General features: G+C 48.4%; 10 protein-coding genes across 10 annotated transcripts; 5 read left to right on the forward strand and 5 right to left on the reverse strand.

The window, feature by feature from the left end:
- Positions 1 to 527: 527 nt before the first annotated feature.
- On the reverse strand, positions 528 to 1785 carry COCSADRAFT_103660 (uncharacterized protein; the record flags this gene model as incomplete). Its single annotated transcript, XM_007707437.1, has 2 exons — positions 528 to 1645; positions 1698 to 1785. The coding sequence occupies 2 exons, from the start codon at positions 1783 to 1785 to the stop codon at positions 528 to 530; spliced, it is 1206 nt and encodes a 401-aa protein (XP_007705627.1).
- Positions 1786 to 2313: 528 nt separating this feature from the next.
- On the forward strand, positions 2314 to 6233 carry COCSADRAFT_154013 (uncharacterized protein). The gene is made up of 5 exons (XM_007707438.1): positions 2314 to 2445; positions 2498 to 2601; positions 2648 to 4250; positions 5134 to 5243; positions 5292 to 6233. Exons 1-5 carry the CDS (start codon positions 2336 to 2338, stop codon positions 6191 to 6193), a joined length of 2829 nt encoding a protein of 942 aa, XP_007705628.1. The 5' UTR covers positions 2314 to 2335; the 3' UTR covers positions 6194 to 6233.
- Positions 6234 to 7238: 1005 nt separating this feature from the next.
- On the forward strand, positions 7239 to 8748 carry COCSADRAFT_41649 (uncharacterized protein). The gene is made up of 3 exons (XM_007707355.1): positions 7239 to 7354; positions 7414 to 7849; positions 7899 to 8748. Exons 1-3 carry the CDS (start codon positions 7305 to 7307, stop codon positions 8517 to 8519), a joined length of 1107 nt encoding a protein of 368 aa, XP_007705545.1. The 5' UTR covers positions 7239 to 7304; the 3' UTR covers positions 8520 to 8748.
- Positions 8749 to 8993: 245 nt separating this feature from the next.
- On the forward strand, positions 8994 to 10847 carry COCSADRAFT_154021 (uncharacterized protein). The gene is made up of 2 exons (XM_007707439.1): positions 8994 to 9908; positions 9963 to 10847. The coding sequence occupies exons 1-2, from the start codon at positions 9232 to 9234 to the stop codon at positions 10837 to 10839; spliced, it is 1554 nt and encodes a 517-aa protein (XP_007705629.1). The 5' UTR covers positions 8994 to 9231; the 3' UTR covers positions 10840 to 10847.
- Positions 10848 to 10866: 19 nt separating this feature from the next.
- Positions 10867 to 12647, reverse strand: COCSADRAFT_154022 (uncharacterized protein). Its single transcript, XM_007707440.1, has 2 exons — positions 11543 to 12647; positions 10867 to 11463 (listed from the first exon to the last, which is right to left on the reverse strand). The coding sequence occupies exons 1-2, from the start codon at positions 12382 to 12384 to the stop codon at positions 11268 to 11270; spliced, it is 1038 nt and encodes a 345-aa protein (XP_007705630.1). The 5' UTR covers positions 12385 to 12647; the 3' UTR covers positions 10867 to 11267.
- A 555-nt stretch (positions 12648 to 13202) lies between these two features.
- On the reverse strand, positions 13203 to 13822 carry COCSADRAFT_263559 (uncharacterized protein). The gene has a single exon (XM_007707441.1). The coding sequence runs from the start codon at positions 13731 to 13733 to the stop codon at positions 13398 to 13400; it is 336 nt and encodes a 111-aa protein (XP_007705631.1). The 5' UTR covers positions 13734 to 13822; the 3' UTR covers positions 13203 to 13397.
- Positions 13823 to 14788, reverse strand: COCSADRAFT_263558 (uncharacterized protein). Its single transcript, XM_007707442.1, has one exon. The coding sequence runs from the start codon at positions 14426 to 14428 to the stop codon at positions 13913 to 13915; it is 516 nt and encodes a 171-aa protein (XP_007705632.1). The 5' UTR covers positions 14429 to 14788; the 3' UTR covers positions 13823 to 13912.
- A 1858-nt stretch (positions 14789 to 16646) lies between these two features.
- Positions 16647 to 17944, forward strand: COCSADRAFT_128988 (uncharacterized protein). Its single transcript, XM_007707443.1, has 3 exons — positions 16647 to 17088; positions 17147 to 17329; positions 17376 to 17944. Exons 1-3 carry the CDS (start codon positions 16726 to 16728, stop codon positions 17850 to 17852), a joined length of 1023 nt encoding a protein of 340 aa, XP_007705633.1. The 5' UTR covers positions 16647 to 16725; the 3' UTR covers positions 17853 to 17944.
- A 1019-nt stretch (positions 17945 to 18963) lies between these two features.
- On the forward strand, positions 18964 to 19269 carry COCSADRAFT_165347 (uncharacterized protein; the record flags this gene model as incomplete). Its single annotated transcript, XM_007707444.1, has 2 exons — positions 18964 to 19021; positions 19070 to 19269. 2 exons carry the CDS (start codon positions 18964 to 18966, stop codon positions 19267 to 19269), a joined length of 258 nt encoding a protein of 85 aa, XP_007705634.1.
- Positions 19270 to 19539: 270 nt separating this feature from the next.
- COCSADRAFT_31256 (uncharacterized protein) lies at positions 19540 to 20041 on the reverse strand (the record flags this gene model as incomplete). The annotated part of the gene is made up of 2 exons (XM_007707344.1): positions 19540 to 19770; positions 19844 to 20041. 2 exons carry the CDS (start codon positions 20039 to 20041, stop codon positions 19540 to 19542), a joined length of 429 nt encoding a protein of 142 aa, XP_007705534.1.
- Positions 20042 to 20192: the final 151 nt, after the last annotated feature.

The raw sequence follows: 20192 nt of genomic DNA on the forward strand, positions 1-20192 counted from the left end.
CTCATTCTGGATCTGAGCTTCGATTTCTGCTCTCGCCTGGGTGCCTGGCACGTGTACGTCGATAGTATCACTATCGGGTGGCATTTTGATTACTAATCCACCTGGTCTGTGTGTTTTTCGGTGAAAAATAAGACGTGTCTAAAGTGATCACTTTAACAGCCTATAGCTCCACAGCGCGTGGCGTGCACGCTTTAAAGGTGATTGTAATCGATTTCTCGCGAGGGGTTTATATATATTTGACTAAAATTACACCTATTCTAGAAAACTCGAAGTTGTCTGTGTTTTGTATGTCTGTCGTTCATTATTCATGTATGTTTTTATTTATTCTATCTACAGGGTACTACATCAAACATGGGTTAAACACATCCCTCATATACAGAAAGAATCGAATTGAGATGTTGAGAAGAAAACTATTTAGCATTACATGGTAGCTTGACAAACGCTATTCACTCCTTATGCTGGTATGTACCTAGACGCAATAAGGAAATACTCGATCCTTGGGCCTGCTGCCCACCACTACATCGTCCTTACATTACAACGCAGGCCAATGCTGCAATGAGCTGACCAGCTGCCAAAGTGGTACCTATAACGCCTATTGTTGTTGCCCCTCGTGTTTGGGTTGTGTATCTTCTGCTTAGTCTTTGTCCGATTCGTATAGAAAGTGCTTGCCGTTCTTTTTCAAGATCTTGCATCCTTAGTGCCACATTCTCCTGGGATGTGATGCTAGAAAATGTGTCGCTGCTGGAGGTTCTCGATGTCTCGCTCAATGGGGGTATCGATTTATGTATGCTGGTCGTTGCAACATTTTCACCGTCTCCCTTGTAGCTATTTTCCCGCTCAAATTGCTGCTCGATATTTTGTGCAGCCAAGAGGAGACTTTGATCATCTCGGTTTATGATTTTCTCCCACTTTTCCCGGATACCTCCAAACGCTGCTTTTGTGCACTCCATGTCTTCTTCTACCAACCGGATATCTCCAGCCATCTCGGATGTGGATTGACTAAGCTCGCGCAATGCCTCTCTTCGTCCAGTACTAACAATCTCGTCCATTCGTCTATGAGCCTCGTCTGCCATGATCTGTAATGACTGATAACGTTGATTCAGATCGTCATACAGCAACTGCCCGGCTTCTGTCTCATACATCAGTCGGTTCTCATCTACTAACTGCCGCTGGAATTCCAGGGTAAGCCTTCGATTCTTTTGAACGATATGATGAAGAATCTTTACGGCGTCTATCTCGACAGCTGACAGTCTGACTAGTTTACCACCACGTTCAATAATATCAGAGCGAATCTTCTCGTAGAAATCTTCATGCCTCTTTTCGGCCTTTGCTAGGTCTTCCATAGAGACCATGTCCCACATCGTTGTTGCAAGGATCACTCCCTTGAATGCTTCTGTGCCACACATCTTCTTGAAAACATTTAATGCTCGTACGGCGGTGCCTGGAAGACGGTTGTTCGTGATACAATGGAGATAGATGATACCGCTAAGTCTGATGTCTCTTTCATAGGCAGCTGTTAACCAATACGCTAATTCCTGTAATACTTTGCTGTCAGACTGCCGACTGTCATTGAACCCGGGTGTGTCCAAGAGATGCACAGTATGGCCTCCAATTACGGTGGTATGTATGGACACCCGACTAGTGCCTACTTCGTGTTAATTCCTGTTGTATGACGAGTACGAGTTCTTGGATCTTACAGGAGAATAATCCATCGCTCGAAAGGCGTTCTGGCGGTTTGGTACAATGCTCAATGAAACTAGACTTCCCAGCACCAGTCATCCCCATAACTGCTATGAAGATGTCATCTGGGCTATTTGATCTTCATAAGCCTCTGTTCTGTAATCAATATGAATGGCATACCTGATAGCCTGTGAGCCATGATCTAACATAGCAGTGTTCAAAGTAAAGTGTGGTTGAGTCACAATGCAACGTTCAACTTCGTTGAGATATCAACCAGTGATTGCCACCAGCTACTATGTAACATCGGGTAGCGTGGCTGAAGTTCGCTTAGGCGAACTACATATATCCCTGGGCAAGGCTGAATCTCGCTTCTTATGTGTCCTTCGGATTTCGCCAATCAGCAACGTACACGTCAGAACCGCTTGACCGGATGGTTCCACAACGGTTCAGGCGCGAATTCTGTGGCTCAGGCCTAGTCTGTGCACTGCGCCATCCTATGCTCGCTTGTTAGGCTACAGGAAATACCAAGAAGAGGCTTGGACGACATACCTTGGCCACTTTAGCGTCATCTGTGGGGACATGTACCGTCAGCGACTTGCACAACCAGGCTCAGAGTTCAACCGTCTGTCCTAACAGCTATTCAGAAGTTTTGGCCATGAATAAATCGAGTGACCCGGTCATTCGAAAGCGCAGTGATGATATACTAGATACCATGCAGCTATCTCAACAACATTCCAAATCCCAGCAGAATGCTTCATCATCCGAGTACGTCGACAATATATATGGGGCACTTTCATTGCACTGACCGAGCATTTAGATCTATAGGAATTTTGGTTATGGGACTCACTGGTGCTGGAAAAAGCACATTCATCTCCCAGCTCACCCATCAAGACGCTGAGATTGGGCATTTATTAGAATCATGTACGTATGTTGAAAGTTTCTTGATTTCACGATCTCACGTTTTCAGGTACTACTGATATCATGCCTTATGAGTTCCATACAGGTGATGGACGGAAGCTCTATCTTATCGACACACCAGGGTTCGATGATACCAACACAGACTACGCAGGAGTGTTCAAGAAGATTGCATCCTTTCTCTGCACACTCTGTGGTCTCTATAAAAGTGAACTTACCATTGGTGGAATGATTTATGTTCACCGAATCACCGACGTACGAATGTCAGGATCTTCAGTCAAGAGCTTACGCATCTTTGAAAAGATTTGTGGCGAGCATTGCTTCCCCCATGTCACAGTCGTCACCACTATGTGGGATCTGATCAAGACTAAAGAAGCAAGGGATGCAGCGACGATACGTGAAAACACGTTGAGAGAACGGGCAGAATTTTTTGGCACATTGACAAGAGCTGGTGCTCGGATGGAGAGGCACTACGACGAAGACAGCGCGCGACATATCGTTGAAATGCTTGCTGATAGACAAAGAAATTTTTCTCTGCAACTACAAGAAGAGATGAAACAAAGCAGAGCAATGACGTTGGAGAAAACAACGGCGGGGAAATATTTGGAAGGCGAGTTGGATAGTATGCGCAGGAGGTATGAAATGCAAAAGAAAGAATTGGAGGAGAGTATGGAGGAGTCTAACGATGACGATGATTTCGGGAGCGAAGTTATAGAAGAGATAAGGGACTGCACAGTTACGGTGAACCGACTTAAAGCTGATCAAGGCAGTCTCTCTGTGACACTTGAAGACATGCAGCACGAGCAAGCAGCATGGTTCACCAGAAAGCATGATGATATGCTTCAGGACATGATATCAGACGAACAGTCTACTCGAATGACCTATGAGCTTCGGCAAAAAGTTCTCAAATTGGAAAAGGAAAATAGGCGACGAGACAAGAAGGAAATTGCTCAGAATGAAAAGATGGAGGAATTGGAGGAGCGTAACAAAAGACTTGAGGCTGCCCAGAAGGAACTTGAGGATCAACAAGCTTTTCGAGAGCGTGTAAAAGAAAAGAGAAACCATCAGTTTGATTGGGTAGCAAGAGTGCTCGCATTTCTCGCATCACCTGCAAAGGATCTGAGGGAGCCAGTACCAATAAAGTGCCGTGCGAATTCAATGCCCTTAGAGGCAAAAACACCAAAAAAATCAGCCACAAAGCTCACAAGAGGTCGAAGTCAGTCCAGGAATGGTCAAACCGGGAAATCAAACGCCAAAAATACGACCCATGTTGATGAACAAGACACAAAGAAATATTACATGTCTTCAAGTTCTCAATTCCAATATCATAAAGGATATGATCAGGTTTATGAGCCGGGATACGATGCAGTTAGTATTGGGAATTCAAATCGTCCCACGCATTCACAGCACAGATCTCTTCCAACTTATACGCCAATAACCCCAGGCTATGCAACTGGCCAAGTTCACTCACTGCCTGGTCCGGTAATCGTAGATCCTTACGGACTAAAACGTAGTATACCTCCATCTACAGGTTCTCTCCTACGAAGATATGACGATACCGTCCATACATCCACTTGGCAACCGCCACCTCAATCTAGCCCATATCATGACAACCATCATGATGAACTGACTTCGCGAGGTCGCAATCAGGCAGGGTAGACAAACAATGCGGCGACTAGTCTCCTTTCAATCACTTAATATACTCTGTTTCAAACGCCGACCCTGTGTATTATTTCAGTTTCGTTGTTAGAAGCGTTTTCCAGTGTTGTTCATAGAACACGATGATTAGTACACCACAAGAATCGATACATTTTGCCTTTGCTCCTCGCCGTATTATTCGAGCGGGCCCGCATATATGAAGGGATAAACGCCTAGTGGAGAGATATTACGTATATGATTGGCTATAAGCTGTGGGAAAGGTTTCCAATCTAGTCGTTTTGCGGCGCAGCGAGGTGCATGCACTGCCCCACTTGGGGCAATGCACAACACATGAACCGCATTACCTGTGGATGAGCTGGCGCTCGCCGGTCAGCCCCTCCAGAACGGCTGCCTGGTAGGAACACATGTGGTGGAGTGGCCATGAAGCTGGTTCGTCACCGTTCAGTTGTACAAATAATTATATCTCTACTAAGTGAGCCCATCCAATTACTAACGTTGTGGCTTGCATACGCAAGCAGACAGCACAGCCCGGCTCTCAGAGGTGCATTGCTGGTGATGACGCTTTATCATGGCATGCATGCATCGTGTATGCACTTGCAGTCCCAGCTCGCATAGCCCGGGTCATGCATTGTTGCCTTCTCGCCTTGCCTTGTAAGGCCGACTTGACTCCTGCATCTGCTTCACAAGGCTAAATTTATACGGCAACTTCTCACTACCTTCAGTTAATATTTTCTATAGAATTTCTTGATTGTATCGCGCAAACATGACGGCAGACAGAGGAGGCAGGGTAGATAGCCCTCATCGTGAGGAACTTCATCTCCCGAATCTCAAGTACGACCTTGTGCCCCTGATCCGATTGAATACTGACCGTGTCTCGAGGCCCAATGATATTATAATCGCGGTGATGGGTATTACTGGCTGTGGCAAGACAACATTTGTAAATCTGTTTGCAGAGACGCCTCTCGAAGTTGGTCATGGATTGGACTCATGTGAGAAACGTTGTCTTCGCTTCAAGCCATCATTCTAAACGTATCAAGGCACAGTATCAGTACAAGTAGCAACTTGCAAAGCCGAAGACGGTACAAATATCTACCTTGTTGATACTCCAGGATTCGATGACACATATCGATCCGATTCCGAGATCTTAAGAGAAGTCGCCCTTTGGCTCAACAAGGCACACGTGTCAAATGTGAAGCTCGCGGGTATCATATTTCTTCAGAGAATTTCCGACACTCGAGTCGGCGGCAGCGGCATCAGGAATATCAAGATGTTCCAGAAACTATGCGGTGAAGATACCCTCGCGAGCGTAGTTTTAGCTACAACAATGTGGGACCAGGTTGGCGAATATGCCGGAAAAGAGAGGGAAAGGCAGTTGAAAAACGAGCCTCAACTGTGGAAAAAGATGATAGATCACGGTAGTAAGGTCTATCGCCACGACAATGGAAAAACTTCGGCGGCCAAGATCATCAATTACTTGATAGCCAGAAAGCGACCAGTCACACTGGACATCCAACGCGAAATGGTTGACCAAGCAAAAGATCTTGTTGACACAGGCGCAGGAGGCGAGCTAGCTTCAACGGTGGAACTTTTGATCAAGAACTATGAAAGAAAATTGAAAGATCTAGAGCAGGAACTACGACAAGCACGGGATCAGCATAACAAGGAGGATCGGGAAATTCTAGAACAAGCCAGGAAAGAATATCAAGAAGGTCTCGTAAAGCAGCGACAAGAAATGATCAATTTGAGAATCAGCTCGGAACAGTTGATTGAGGACGCGAGGAAACGCTTCGAGGAGCAAGAACAGAGGCAGAGGGAGAACATGAAACTTGTACGGGAAGCTCATACCAAGGACCTAGAACAACAACGGATTTTGGTGCAAAAACAGTTCAGGGAGAGGTATCTCCGGGATATGTCGAATGCTGCATGCGTAATGATGTAGATCCGAGTGAAGAAATCAAATGTAACCATTTTGTTTACTGTGTTTGTTTCATGAGATGTTCCTGGTGACACAATTACTGCACCTCGGCTGTTGGTTCTGACCTTAGATTGAAGCATGATGAGAAGAAAAGTCTATGTAGTGTATCGCTGCTTTGCCTCTCAGAATTTCGATATTGATCTAATCTTGTTCCGCGAATTGCGCACACATGCCACATTATAGGTAGAGAATACAGGCTTTGAACTTTCCATTGGAAGAATGTCTTCTGCTACGTGGGTGAAAGATGAAAAAGACCATGTATGTCCATAACTTTATGATAGGGTCAGCGTATCCCTTGTTTTAAACTGAAGCTATTGAGGTCCGACTCCATGATACTTTGAAAAAATCAATCACTGTTTCAATCATTGTCTTGATCGAAACACATGTTTTCAGGCTTGCAGTGGTGGTGCCGCACATGTTATGGAAATAGCGAGTCATGGATGGTGTACTAAACTTATCAAATCTTTGCATCACATTGATGCTACCCACCATGATTATTGTGTGCGTATTCGTGTACAGTCAATAGGTTTCTGGTATCGTTGGCTTCAAAGAGATTTGAGTGTGGAAGCGCTCGTGGGACTGTTTGCTGGAGCCCAATCGAAATACGACAACACGATGCCTACAAGTGAGTAAGAATGACAAAACAGACAGTACTCTGATCGTCCCTAATTTCGTATTCAATTAATACAGGCATATTTGCAAGCAGCCTTTAGAGGATTCATAAGGTGCGGCGATGCGTGCGATAGTAGGAATATGAGTCGTCAATTTCGAGTAAGAGAAAAACCATATCCCAAGCTTCAACATTGCTATGATCGCACGTAGAGTAATATCATCAGGGAAACATGGGACACAACAGGCGGACGAATTTAGGCGGAAACTACTGATCTGCTTAGTAAGTGACGTCGTATACGCCTTCGGTACGTACAGTCGCGCAACACCACATGGGGTAAAGCGGGGAATTTGCCCTTGAGAAAGCCGAGGTAGATTGGTATAAATACTAAAGACGTCTGGATCTTAAATTCAATGCATTTACACTTTGTACATCCCTAAACACATCTTGATTATTCCAAGCATCATGACAGACTCACATAAGCGTATCGGGCTGATTGGTCTTTCAGCGAAAGGGTTTGTGTTAAGCATTGGAAGAAAATCCTAACGCATGAAACGGCTAATATGATATATAGCTCTTGGGCATCTCAATCACACCTTCCTTACTTCCAAAAGACCTCCAAATACAAGATCACGGCCCTTCAAAACAGTTCGCAATCCTCTGCTGAAGCAGCAGCCAAGAAGTACTCTCTGAACGGCGTCTCGACACATGAAAGTCCGGCTTCGATTGCTCAAGATCCAAATGTCGATATCATAGCTGTCAGCGTCAATGTACCTCAGCACTACAATCTCATCCGGCCAGCACTTGAAGCAGGCAAAGATGTATTTTCCGAATGGCCACTCGCTCGGAACGCTGCGGAAGCTGAAGAGCTAGTGCATTTAGCAAATGAGAAGGGAGTAAAGACCTTGGTCGGACTACAAGCGCGTCAAAACCCGTCCATCATCAAGGCAAAGGAAATCGTTGGCTCGGGAATATTGGGAAAAATTCTCGGAACGACAATGTTCGGCTATGTGAGTGCATTCAATTCTCAGGCAGTACTTATTCCTGATGATGTATTAGGCTATGATATTTGGAGGCGTAATCCCAGAAGAGTTTCTGTATGGGTTACCCATTGAAGCGGGAGCTAACATGTTGACTATACCTTTTGGTCATGCTGTTGACGCACTGTGCTATGTTTTGGGCAGTGAGCTGCAGGGCATTCTCGCTACCCTGTCCAACAACTACCCCGAGATCGATCTTGTTGATAGTAATGGCAAGCCGATCGAAAAGCGCAAAAAGACAGCGCATGACTTTGTCAGCATAACGGCGTCGCTCATCAATGGCGGTGGCAATGTCGCCGTGACATATGCCCCAGGCGTACCCCGCTCTGGACATGGCTTCTACTGGGAAATCATCGGTTCGAAGGGTACTCTGATTCTCGAAGGAGACACCGGCGGTCATGTTCAAATGTTCCAACCAACTATCAAACTCGCAGTTGGCGATGGGGGGGTTAAGGAAGTCGAAGTCGAAAAGGCAGGTGACTTTTCCTTCAATGTGGGGAAAGCCTGGGACGCGTGGGCCGGCATTGGGACGGAGAACGGATACAGCGCCACAACCTGGGAGGAAGCGCTTGTGAGGCATAAGATGATTGAAGCCATCTATCGCAGCGCGGATAAGGGCACGCGTGAGAACTATGTTTAAGCTTCACTGATATCTCTGGTCAGCGCTAGCGCAGGAAGCAATGCACCTCGGTTGTGGCGCACAGCGAACGCCCCTTCAACTTAGTCGGACTTCCCATCAATACAAAATCATCGTGGAATAGTTCTAACAGACCCCTAGCTGCGAACCTTTACTCTCCACAGTATAACATACCAAAGTTACATCAGATCCACAATTATTCTAGCCAATCCAGTAATCATTGTTGTTCACAACCGCCAAGCCTTCTATTTGACCGCTTACAAGCTTTTTCTTACGTTATAGTTACCATCCCATCACTCATTTTTCCGGCCAAGCGCCTCATGGGGTATGATGTCACATAACCAAGTCAGTTTACACTGCAAAGCAAAGCATGAATCACCCGCTTCCTGTGATGGGAAAATTCAGACTGGCGCCCTTGCGCCTCCGAGTTTCCATGAACTATTCTCGCCTATTACATACAAACTATACGTCCTGGGCCGCTTTTTAAACTTTTGATAATCTGATTGATATCTCGGCATCGGAAAGCTTGTTAATCCTAGGGTGTTGTTACAGTCTAGGCTTTCGAACCACTAGCACTCCATCAATCTTCGGTGGTGGTAATTGCCACTTAATCCAAGACATACGTCTTGAGGCTGCCTAGCATTTCCATCGGCTCGAAGAGAGAGAAACAGCCGTATACAGGACTATCCAAAACGTCATCACTACTTCTACACCCATGAAGCAATCCTCACCAACTCCTCCACGCTCCTCAGCCAGCCTCTCCTCCCATGATACACGAGAGAAACCACCATCTCCAACTTCCCCACTCGACTCAACCAAAGAAGCCGACACAGACTCGCATCCAGGCTACCTCACCTGGACCGACCCCTCCGACCCCTCCAACCCCTTCAACTTCCCCGCCAGCAAAAAATGGCGCACAACCCTCCTCGCATGCAGCATGACCTTCCTCGTCCAAGTCTCCGGCACAATGCTCACATCGGCCGCACCGCAAATAAACTCGAGCTTCGCCATCAGCGACGAAGCGTTCCCGCACTCGTATTGGCCGGTGCTAAGCTGGAACCTTGGCGGCGCAGCAGCGCCACTACTAGGTCTCCCTTTGATGGAGAATTTTGGCGTGAGATGGAGTTACATGATCATTTATGCGGTTATGATCATCTTTATCATTCCGCAGGCGGTAGCACGCAACTTTGCTACGTTGGTTGTTACGAGGGTAATCACGGGATCGTGCGCGGGCGTGCTGGCGAATATCACGTCGGGGATTGTAAGCGACATCTGGAGACCGGGGCGAGTGCATAGTTTCTGTACGTCGCTGTATATCTTTGCATTGCTGGCGGGGTTGAACATGGGGCCTGTGTTTGGGAGTTTGGTGGTAAGGCATACGACTTGGAGATGGTAAGATAATGGCTACGTATGCAGTCTGGTGGTGGATACTGACGAGTTCGATAGGATATTCCTGGGTCAGATTATCTTTTATGCCTCCTTGATACCAGTATTGTTCCTGCTTCTCCCAGAAGTCCGACCAGATGTTATTCTCACGCGCCGCGCCCGTTATATACGTGTGAACACAGGAAAACAAGTCTACACTGCAGCTGAGAAGCAACAGACAAGTTTTAGCGATATCCTCAAAGAGACGCTCGTTCGACCTTCACGTATGCTCTGCACAGAAGGCGTGGTGCTGTCGTTTGGCTTGTGGAGCGCATTCTGCGTAGGAACCGCCTTCATGTTCACGCAGTCTATAGTCCAAGTCTTCTCTGAACTGTATGGTTGGACCTTCTTTGGAACAGGCTTAGTCCAGAGTGCAGTCGTGATTGGAGAGTTCATAGGACTTTTTGCATCACTGGTGCAAGATCGAATCTATTTCGCATCTGCCAGACGAAACACGGAAAGCCCAGGTAGACCTATGCCGGAAGCTCGCCTCTACCTGAGTATTCCCGCGTCCTTCATCGGCTTGAGCGGAGGTCTTTTCTATTTTGCCTGGACATCTTATTCCTCTATTCCGTGGATTGTACCCAGTATATCACTTGCTTTTGTGGGTTTCGGCATGTTTTGCAGTACGGCAGCGGTGACGTCGTATGTCGTTGATGCATATGCAAAGTACGCGGCCAGTGCAATTGCCGGCATTGCTTTTCTCGAGAATACAATGGCGGCGTTCTTGCCACTTGCGACTCAGAATTTGTATCGTGCACTCGGTTTCCAGTGGGCTAGCAGTTTATTGGGCTTTGTGGCGCTAGCGCTGAGTTGCATTCCGTTGATTTTGCTGAAATATGGGAGGAGTATACGTGCGAGGAGCCCGTTCATGAACCAGGCGGGTTATGAAAATTAGACATAATGATAGCTTTGTAATTTTTGCCAGTATAGCATTGAGCAATTTTCCATCCTTTGAAATAATGATCGGTTTGCATATCACCCTCAAGTATACTTTTGTATCAAATCAAAGTAGTAAGCTCGAACAAATACACGTGCAACGAATCAAATCTCTAAGACGACGATTACAATTTGATTCCATGTAAAAACCTGAAGAAAAAAAGATTCAGCTATCTCTGCATAGGACCCTACAAACACGCCATGGAATACAAATGTAATTTACTTCGTCTTCGCTTCTGCTCCTTCTCAACCCGAGATCCTTCACACAAAGAACACACAGCCCCAGGTGATCTCACCCGCTCAAACATCAATCTGTAATAGATGCGAATGCATGTGTATGTTTGTAGTGATGATACGAAATAAAAACAGATGAAAGAAAAGGAGGTTTTACACAGCAGCGTAACCACCTCTACTACCACTGCCCTGCACCGTATCCAGCACCTTTCTCGCGAAATCTTTCGCAACGTAAGGGATGTCGCGGATCGCATCACCATGGGGTAGCGCATCCCAGCCACGAGCACCGTAGCGGTTGTAGTTCAGCCACGAGCCAAAGATAAGGTATGCAGCAATTGCGAGGAAGAGGCTATTTTTCAATATATGATTAGTCTCTTGAAGTTGAGGTGGCTGGAGAAGAAGAAAGAATAGGGGAGGGGTGCACGTACATGATAAAGAACCAACCAAAGAAGCCCCAGTGAGAACCGTTGTCGGGCTCAGGCGCATCTGCGCAGGCGTATTTGGTCCGCCACTCCAAGCGCAGTGTGCGGACCTTCTTGTCTTTGGTGTCAGGCTCCACCTCATACCCACAAAAGCGAAGACTGGCGTCGCTATCTTCGCATTTGCTCTTGTTATTTTCCTCCCTTGCCTTGAGTTTACCTTGTTTCTTATCATCCTTCTTATCACCGTCCTTGTCGTCCTTGTCGCCATCCTCATGCGGGCTGTTGTCCACCTCATTGCCCTCGGATCCGGACCTGTCCTTGTCACACACAAACTCGATAATGGCCCGCTGATCCATGCCTTCCTTCTTATCATCGAATGGAAATCGGCCGCCGTTTAGAGTCGCTCTGACACCCTCGCGCGCATCAGAGTTGCTCTTTGAATGGCCTAGATTCTCAAACTTGGCGTCGATTGTTCGGCCGTTCTGCATTGGATAGCTACCTGCGATATCGATGGGCGTGATGCTTGTACTGTTCTCCTTGCTGAGATCAACCATTTCTCTAATGGCGCATACCCTTGCGCCGTGGTGGCACTCGGTATCGAGTGAGCCGCCCTTGTGCCATTTGAGGGCATTGCAAATGTCAAGGGTGAAGTTGTACTTGAACTTGAGCTCCTTTTCTAGGTCGGACTCTTCCCAGTGTACCGTATGGGGGCCACCTAGCTCTTTGAAGTTAAAGTGTGCGCCATCAGCGAGGATGTCCTTGCAGTCGAAGGCCCACGCCGCCTGGGGGAGGAGCGTTGTAGCAGCGAGGAGGGAGAGTAGTGAGGCGCGGGACCGTGAAGGTGCCATGACAGCTGTGATGATATGATGCAGGCGTGATGCCGGATGGAGAGACAGGCGACGGCGCGATCTTTCGATGCCCGATACGACCGTAGTACGGGGTTACGAGGTCAGGGAGGCAGGCAGCGAGTCGTCAACTGGTCTGCAAAGGCCTTATCGATAGGTCGATCAGCGGATAAGCCGGGTCAGAGGCTTAAAGAAAGCGTGGTTCAAGGAGGCTAGTAGCGATACAGGGGGATTTGCGCGAGACGGTAGTGTCGCGTTGTCGCGTGGGCCGTGTGAGGAAAGTTGGCGCTGATGACGATGTTCAACGGCTGTCGCTTAGTCAGATGGTCGGAGTTCTTGTCTCCTCTGCGCCGATCGACTGCAACATCAACATTGAACCGTCACCCTCACAGCCACGGGTTGACGACACCGACAACGACAACGACGGCAAGGGCGTATGGCCAAAGCATAAATGCGCCGAATAGTTTGCGCGGGGAACGTGCAGTAACGTTGCATCCTCATCAGATCGCCTCATGGCAGATCATACCTTGCACGTGACGGGCAAGCAATTGGCACGAGACTTTGACCTTTACTATCAGGGATAGTGTCCTCTCGGCACGGTATTGGCAGATCAAATCCAAGTATCACTCTCCACCCTATAGAGGCAATAGCCACATCGATTTTCAAGTATTGGTGGCTGCTAGCGCCCTTGCCTGGAGCTGCGCGGAGCATTCCCCTTGGAATACGAACGCACGGTGCTAAAAATAGACCATCATGTCGAGAAAAGGCCGGGGTATATCTGGTACATTTTTCATGACTTGCAAAACTGTCCAGTATACACCTGGCTTGATTGGCTCAACCGCAAAGCAAACACCAATACTGTAAACATGTAGCAATGCAGAAATGGAAGTGTGCGGAGATTTCTTAATATTGACATACGAGAAAAGAGTGACTAGTCTTCCTATACGGCCCTTGCATCAGGCTCTATCCATGTTGGACATAGCTAGTACACTATAAACAACAGGCTAGTGGCTTGATTACGCAGGACACACGGCATGAAAACAAGATATTGAACAAGGACTCGAAAAATGACCAAACGCCAGCAATGCAAAGTCTAAACCCAAACAAGAAATTGATGATATCCCGCGCATCATGCTAAGCCAGAGGATCGTGGTGACGTGGAAGTAAGAACTCAAAAAACCGGACAAAAAACACCAGGAATGCAGGAATGCAGGAATGCAGGAAATACAGGCTAGGGACGCAAACAGTGCTATCGTGAAATATTGCAAGTTGGAAAGATGCAAGAAAGGGCCCGAGAACAAAGGGCGAAATGGTGGTTCCGAGTGGTGGAAAACACAATGCGCTGAATGCATACAAAGAACAAAATGGAAAGAAACTCCAAGAAATGGAACGGACAATGCTGTTGATGGAGACGAAAGGAGGAATTGCGCCGTGAACCGCTCATGTCTACCGAATCATGAGAGTTGGAAAGAGAAAATCCCCAATGCAACCCGAGTAATGAGACTAAGAAAGGAAACTCATATGAAGCGCTTTATTTTCCCTGGCCTCCTTGCTGCTGGCCTCCTCGGGGCTGAGCGGGCATTGGGTACGGGAAGGGAGCATAAGGGAGTTGGTAGCCCTGGCCAGATCCAGAATTGCTGCCAGCAGTAGAGGTACCAGAAGGAGAAGAGGCGGAAGAAGACATTGTGCTTGTAGTGGTGTTGCTAGTTGCTTCGATGGGTTGAGAATGAGATCGTTGCAGACGGTCAGACGGTCTGGAGGAGCCTTGTTGACCGGGAGATTGCGAAGAAGATAAATTACCTGTTGATTGGTGACGCACAAGTATGGAGCGGCTTTGACGAGGAGTAGACTCGGGTGAAGGTGTGTGTGGATTAGTGATAACAATCACTGGCGTGGAGACTGTTTGTTCAGCGGTAGATTGAGGAGTTTCCGTAAAGTCTTGATGAGTAGAAGAGCCTGTGAAAGGGCTGGTTCCAGATTTATCGTTGGTATCGGTAGGCTTTGTGGAGTTTGATGCGCTTGGAGTCTCAGAGGGGCTATCACTCATATAATGGAAAGTTGTAAATGGTTGATGTTTGTCCTACTCGAGAAGGTGGTTCGGAGAGTGCGAGATGTTTTGACAGACTGCTTGCAGTTGTCGATGTTGTTTGGGAAGTCGTAAGCGTAAGAGTGTGGTGATGGTTGAATGTAGTTGTTGTGTTGGGTGATGATATTGTGAGTTGAAAGTAATCCAGTTCTTATATCCTCATCGACGACGACACGAGCCCCCAATCTCGATCGCATTGAAGTCCGGTTTCAAGATCACTAAGAATCGGTAACAGAGAGAGTGAAGCCTGAATAGAGAAGATGTCCTAAGCCGGCCGAATATCACATCACTCAAGTAAGTCGTCCACGGCACGACTTGTGAGGCCCAAGCGTCCGTTTGTCCGAGCAGTAACGTTCAATACTATTGGACTATGTAACAGCCAATTTTGGTCTTGGGTCGTGAGCCGGGACCCGTAGTGCTGGAAAAGGCGACACTGGTAGCGGAGCCGGTGGATGGGGTAGGAGCGTGTGCGGATGCCTTTTTTAGAAGTGTGGCGTCGGGACCACTCACTTCTCCAAGTATTCGGAATGCACGGTCGGCAAAGTGCAGCGGGATGCTGTAGGGCTGCTGGTGTGTCAGATGCTTATTTCGAGCCGCACGCACGAGACTTGGTGTATGCCGTCAGAGTTGCAGGCCAAGTGACAGAGTATACCGGTACAAGTCTGGCTATGGCTGGATAGTGATGGATATGGGATATGGGATATGGGCAACCGCTTCGACGGCTGAAGCATTTGATCATCGCTTCACGGCCCAAGACGAAACCAACAGATATACATGGCGAAGTTCCATTCTGGCGTCTTCTCGCATTCGGCGGTTCTTGACGGAAGTCTGCTTTGTCGTCCCTGTGATAAGCATGCCAAATAGCCAAAGACAGCGGGTCGCTGGTGCAAGACTAGGCGCGCAGAGAAAAGGCGACTAAAAGGTTATTGTGCGACTCTGTCATGGCAGGTGTGGCGCGCGTGCCGTGTGGTGAACGCTACCTCTTGTCGGTATGGCCGATCCAGGTATCTGGACAAACCAGAGGGTTTTGGGCGCAACTGACAAGTCGATTGGTCCGCCGAGAGCCGTTCCATTATGATTTCGTACCGGCCTAAGGCTCGAGTCGAACGCACGGGCGAATAAGACTGTTAGGTGGTTAAAGGGTCGCTAATATTAGCTGTCCTAACACGAGGTGTAGGTAGTTGCCGAGCCAAAGGGGGGGGGGGGGGGTTACTCAGCTCGCGTCAAAATTCCGCCGTCCAGCCAGCTGCACACCGTCATGCGGGACTTTTCCTCCCGATCTGTCTGCCATGAAGTCATCTCTGTCGCCTCCAAGCACATGTGCACAACTTGTGAGATGCACCAGACACCTGGCGGTAATGATGCAGTAGGATGTTTTGTCAGCAGTCGTGTTGCACTCGCTTGCGGATTAGTGAGGAGCCAGAGACCAGGGATAACCTCCCGCCAACCACCTTTTCTTCTAGAAGTTTGCCCAAACCGGAGGCTGGCGGCGCAATCTGATGTCAAGAAGGTCATGCTTCGCAGTCCGCACATCGGGTTGCAATAGGCCTCCAAGTCTGCGACTATGCATCTGGCGGTCAAGTGTCTACCTGCAAGAGGCATACCACAAGCTACGTACGTATGCTTGGGATTTTACTAGGTGCGGCGGGCCTTAGCCAGTAGGAACAGCGCATGGCACGCCCATTGTGAGAAACCCATGATTTCTCCATGGTAATGGTTTGGTTCAGATGATGAACGACACGGCCCAAAGAATCTGGGCTCAGCGGGTACCTTGCCGAGACACACATGGGTCCAACGGGTCCGGGCATCCACAACAGCCCTTAATTAGCTTTGCATCGCTGTAAAAAGGGGGCAATTAATGCACTTTGCCGGCCAAAATCTTGCTGACACAACGTTGTCAAGCAATCAAGTGCAGCGCGTCATTCCCATTCTTAACACGCTTTGGCTTACTAACGACGCCCAACCGATTATCTCATCACTCGTGCCTTAGCAAAAGCCACAACAGGAGCGCGATAGTGAATCGTTGCAAAGACATTGCAAAGACATTGCAAATACTTACATTAGCAATATTGGAAAAGCGCTTGTTGCATGCTGGAAAAATTCAAAGGTCGGGCGCCAGCAGTACATATATAAAGATAATGAAGAAGACGTAGACTAGGGATACTCTAGTACTATTACTTGTCTCTGAGTAGCTCAGACGCTCGAATAGCTAGTATACAACTATCTTATCTGATTCAATAAACATCATCTACAAAAACATGGCAACTACCCTTCGTGTCGCCCTCATCAGCAACCCCGGCAAGCCTCTAGAAATAACAGATGCAGACACCTTACACGCCGGCCTAGGCGAAGTCCTAATCCGAAACCATGCCATCGCGCTTCAGCCTCTCGATGCAAAGATGCTGATTGCAGGTTACGGCCCAGCCGCACACCTCGCATACCCCGCGGTTCTTGGTACCAGCGGAGCGGGCATCATCGAAGTGGTAGGCGAACATGTCCAAGGACTGGCCGTGGGTGATAGGGTGGTCTTTGATACTAAAGCGTATGTTGATGCCAGCAACAACCGAAGGACGGGTACCTGGCAGCAGCTAGTCGCATGCGATGCCAAAACCGTAGCGAAGGTACGTGTGCTATTAAAGGCTCAAGTTCGCAACACCGATTGCTTGGCTGATATGTAAGCAGATTGGCGACGTCGCCTTCGAACAAGCTGTGTTGGTCGATTTTCCATTGCAAACAGCGGTTGCTGCCTTGCACGTCTTCCTTGGAATGGGAAAGCCCGGTAGTAGAGCAAAAGAAGAGAAGGTACTGATCTGGGGTGCTGGGGGCGCGGTTGGTTCGTATGCAGTTCAATTTGCGAAACAAGTAAGTCGTCGATTCCACGTCTAAATATCAGCCTAACTAGCACAAGGCCGGATATACAGTAGTCGTCACAGCGTCGCCGCGGGATGTTGAGCGCCAGATGAAGTTAGGAGCCAGCGAGGTTGTCAACTACAAAGACACTGATGCAGTTGCCAAGCTACGCAGTCTGGGACCGTACAAGTACCTCTTCACTGCAAGCGGTGATGCAGCCTCCCAAAGCGCACTGGCATCGCTTCTTGAGTCTACAGGAGGTAGCTTCGCCAGTGTTCTGCCCAGTGCAGTTGAGCTGCCTTCGAATGTCAACCTCATATACTCAGCCTTCTCGCAAGCTGCGCAAAAGGAGGAGTACTCGAAATGGCGCGACTGGTGGTACCAAGAGTACCTGCCCAAAGTGTTTTCAGGAGGTCTTGTGGAGCCTGTAAGATTTACCAAGGTTCAAGGTGGATTGTCAGCGTTACAGCAGGCGAGCCAGGATGTGTTTGACAGTAAGGTCAAGGGGAAGCTCGTCATTGACCCCCAAGAGTAGCAAATGGTGAAATAACTGTGCCTTCATTATCACGTGTGCCTAGACGTCAGTGGCATACCCTGCTTGTGCAGGCCCTACACGGAGTCGGTGTGCAAGGCGTCAGCATGGTCCAAGCGGGTAGCATGACGACCATGATGACGGCGGGGATTAAAAAGCAATGTGCCTTTTGTGTGACCTCTCGTCCATTGACAGACCAGTGAGAATACTTTCATCGGAGATGGTGGCATTTATAGTGGTGAAGAAGAGGGTTGAAACTACAGTCGTGTGGCAGGCACTGTATGTTCGTACACACGTGCATAGCTAGTACCGTCATCGGGTTGCGCGTAAACGCCAAATCACGTGCGTATTACACACACTTACGCTAATGACATCACCTATGCTATTTCCCTCGCATTAGGTGTACAACGACTGACGTTTGCCAAAGTTTGCGATACACCCTTGCTTTGAGGTAGCTTTGAGGTAGCTTTGTCTTTTCCCGCCACCCCCAGTATGGCCATCTAGAGTTGCATGCGAGATCTGAAATCTGAGATCTGAGATCTAAGATCGCACGTCGCAAAGCGGGTCTCGCTAGGGGAGACGGCTGGGCGACTGGATCAGGGACAAGATGGGATTCCGTCTTGCCCATGCATGAGTGGATGGGTACCTGAAACTTCCCCATATGCACCATGTGCGTGCTAGTCGCTCAGTCGCACAACATTGGCTGCAGTACGTTGATGTGGCTTGTGTCCCTGGGTTGTCGGGACGATCATCTGGGGGTCATGATGTCTTGATAAAATGCAAGAGGCTAGTCCCATCGCATCGTGTACCGGACTCTAGACTCCTCCGGCGGTACGGTGAATATGTGCATCTGATATCTCCTTGTTTGATGTGAAGCAACCCGATCGTTGACGTAAGAGTGTCCAGGTCATGTAGCAGATCGCGCGATGGCCACGATGACGACGTTGCGAGAACAAAGCCATGGTGAATATCAGTCCTTTGGACAGGTATAAGAGAACCTGAATTCTTCGTCTTTGCTCTCACCATCAACTCAGCAACTCAGCAACTCATCCATCTTCACAATAAACATCCAACCAACACCACCTTTCAAACTCCCCTACCAATAACCATCAACATGTCTGCCAACCCCGGAAACGTCATTGGAGGCCACAAGGCCAACATCAACAACCCCAGTTGGTTTCCCTCAACTTCTCTTTTACGCTTTTACTGACCCATGCCAGACACTTCGGACGAGGCCAAACAGCACTCTAAGGAGGTCCTCCAGGATCTCGAGAACGGCGGCGAAATCACGTCCAAGTCCACCAGCGACCAGGATAAGAATCCCAACAACGTTGCTGGTGGCCTCAAGGCTACTCTGAAGAACCCCAATGTCTCCGACGAAGCTAAGCAGAGCGCCGAGGAGAGGCTTGGACAGTTGTAAGCCGCTCAGGACTATGCAATATGAGGGTTTGATGCCTATGGGTGGACCGAAGAGGAGGGAAGGCATTGAGCCAAGCCGGTAAATATGAGTGTTTTAGCACCATCAATGACAATAATGCTCTATACCTCGCGTCTTCAGGCTTGACCATGCATGTTATTTGACCTTGAGCGCTGTTAGCGGCATTTATTGGTGAGATCACGATTGGCACTCACCCACAGACCACCATGATAGATGCTTTACAATATTCCTGCGTTTCCAGTTTTTGATGCTCTAGTTCTTCTCCTTCAGCAGCCCCATGACAACTTCCACTACTCTCCTAAACCCCTCCATCTCTTCTTCGACTGTCCCACCCATGCCTGCACTCGCAAAGCTTGATGAATTTCCCACGTATACGGGCTTCCCTGCCTTACGCGCAAGGACCTTGGATAACCGTGTTGTGAAATCTAGCGTCGAACCATGGGTGAAGAGGGGCGTGCTCAGCGTCTCGGCAGGTGTGACTTTCTGTGTATGATGATTTAGCATTTGCACGTAGCAAGTACATTAGTACGTGTAGGGCGAAAAATTGAAGACGCACATTTGGCATGGCATATACAAGAGACCCCATGGGAGTAGACGTTGCCGACTCGTCCGTCGAAGTGGTGAGGAAAACGACGAGATTGGGGCCATTATTTGTGAGTTGCAGGTGAATATTTGTGGCAGGTGCTTTAGGCAGAGGAAAAGACACCTGTATGGGCGCATGCGACGCGCCATTCTGGGAGGTTGATGTAGCCATGGCGCGTCGGAGAAAGTGAGGTTGCAGAGACGTACTATGGCTTTGTAGGTGGGTGGGAAAGTGGCAGGTGGGGTAGTACCACTGTTACTAGTACGCACCTGGTGGCGTCACACACCTTCCAACAAGAGATCCCCCCGAGCGAACCAGCGAC

The sequence above is a fragment of the Bipolaris sorokiniana genome, assembly GCF_000338995.1.
Source record: "Bipolaris sorokiniana ND90Pr unplaced genomic scaffold COCSAscaffold_19, whole genome shotgun sequence".
NCBI lineage: Eukaryota > Fungi > Ascomycota > Dothideomycetes > Pleosporales > Pleosporaceae > Bipolaris > Bipolaris sorokiniana.

Coding starts and splice junctions, on each gene's coding strand:
- COCSADRAFT_154013 (XM_007707438.1), top strand. CDS start 2,336: ATGAATAAATCGAGTGACCCGGTCATTCGAAAGCGCAGTGATGATATA. Junction 2,602..2,647: donor TGGGCATTTATTAGAATCAT/GTACGTATGTTG, acceptor TCACGTTTTCAG/GTACTACTGATATCATGCCT. Junction 5,244..5,291: donor TGGTCATGGATTGGACTCAT/GTGAGAAACGTT, acceptor AAACGTATCAAG/GCACAGTATCAGTACAAGTA.
- COCSADRAFT_41649 (XM_007707355.1), top strand. CDS start 7,305: ATGACAGACTCACATAAGCGTATCGGGCTGATTGGTCTTTCAGCGAAA. Junction 7,355..7,413: donor ATTGGTCTTTCAGCGAAAGG/GTTTGTGTTAAG, acceptor TATGATATATAG/CTCTTGGGCATCTCAATCAC. Junction 7,850..7,898: donor GAACGACAATGTTCGGCTAT/GTGAGTGCATTC, acceptor ATGATGTATTAG/GCTATGATATTTGGAGGCGT.
- COCSADRAFT_154021 (XM_007707439.1), top strand. CDS start 9,232: ATGAAGCAATCCTCACCAACTCCTCCACGCTCCTCAGCCAGCCTCTCC. Junction 9,909..9,962: donor AGGCATACGACTTGGAGATG/GTAAGATAATGG, acceptor CGAGTTCGATAG/GATATTCCTGGGTCAGATTA.
- COCSADRAFT_154022 (XM_007707440.1), bottom strand. CDS start 12,384: ATGGCACCTTCACGGTCCCGCGCCTCACTACTCTCCCTCCTCGCTGCT. Junction 11,464..11,542: donor TTTGGTTGGTTCTTTATCAT/GTACGTGCACCC, acceptor ATTGAAAAATAG/CCTCTTCCTCGCAATTGCTG.
- COCSADRAFT_263559 (XM_007707441.1), bottom strand. CDS start 13,733: ATGCATTCAGCGCATTGTGTTTTCCACCACTCGGAACCACCATTTCGC.
- COCSADRAFT_263558 (XM_007707442.1), bottom strand. CDS start 14,428: ATGAGTGATAGCCCCTCTGAGACTCCAAGCGCATCAAACTCCACAAAG.
- COCSADRAFT_128988 (XM_007707443.1), top strand. CDS start 16,726: ATGGCAACTACCCTTCGTGTCGCCCTCATCAGCAACCCCGGCAAGCCT. Junction 17,089..17,146: donor ATGCCAAAACCGTAGCGAAG/GTACGTGTGCTA, acceptor CTGATATGTAAG/CAGATTGGCGACGTCGCCTT. Junction 17,330..17,375: donor CAGTTCAATTTGCGAAACAA/GTAAGTCGTCGA, acceptor AACTAGCACAAG/GCCGGATATACAGTAGTCGT.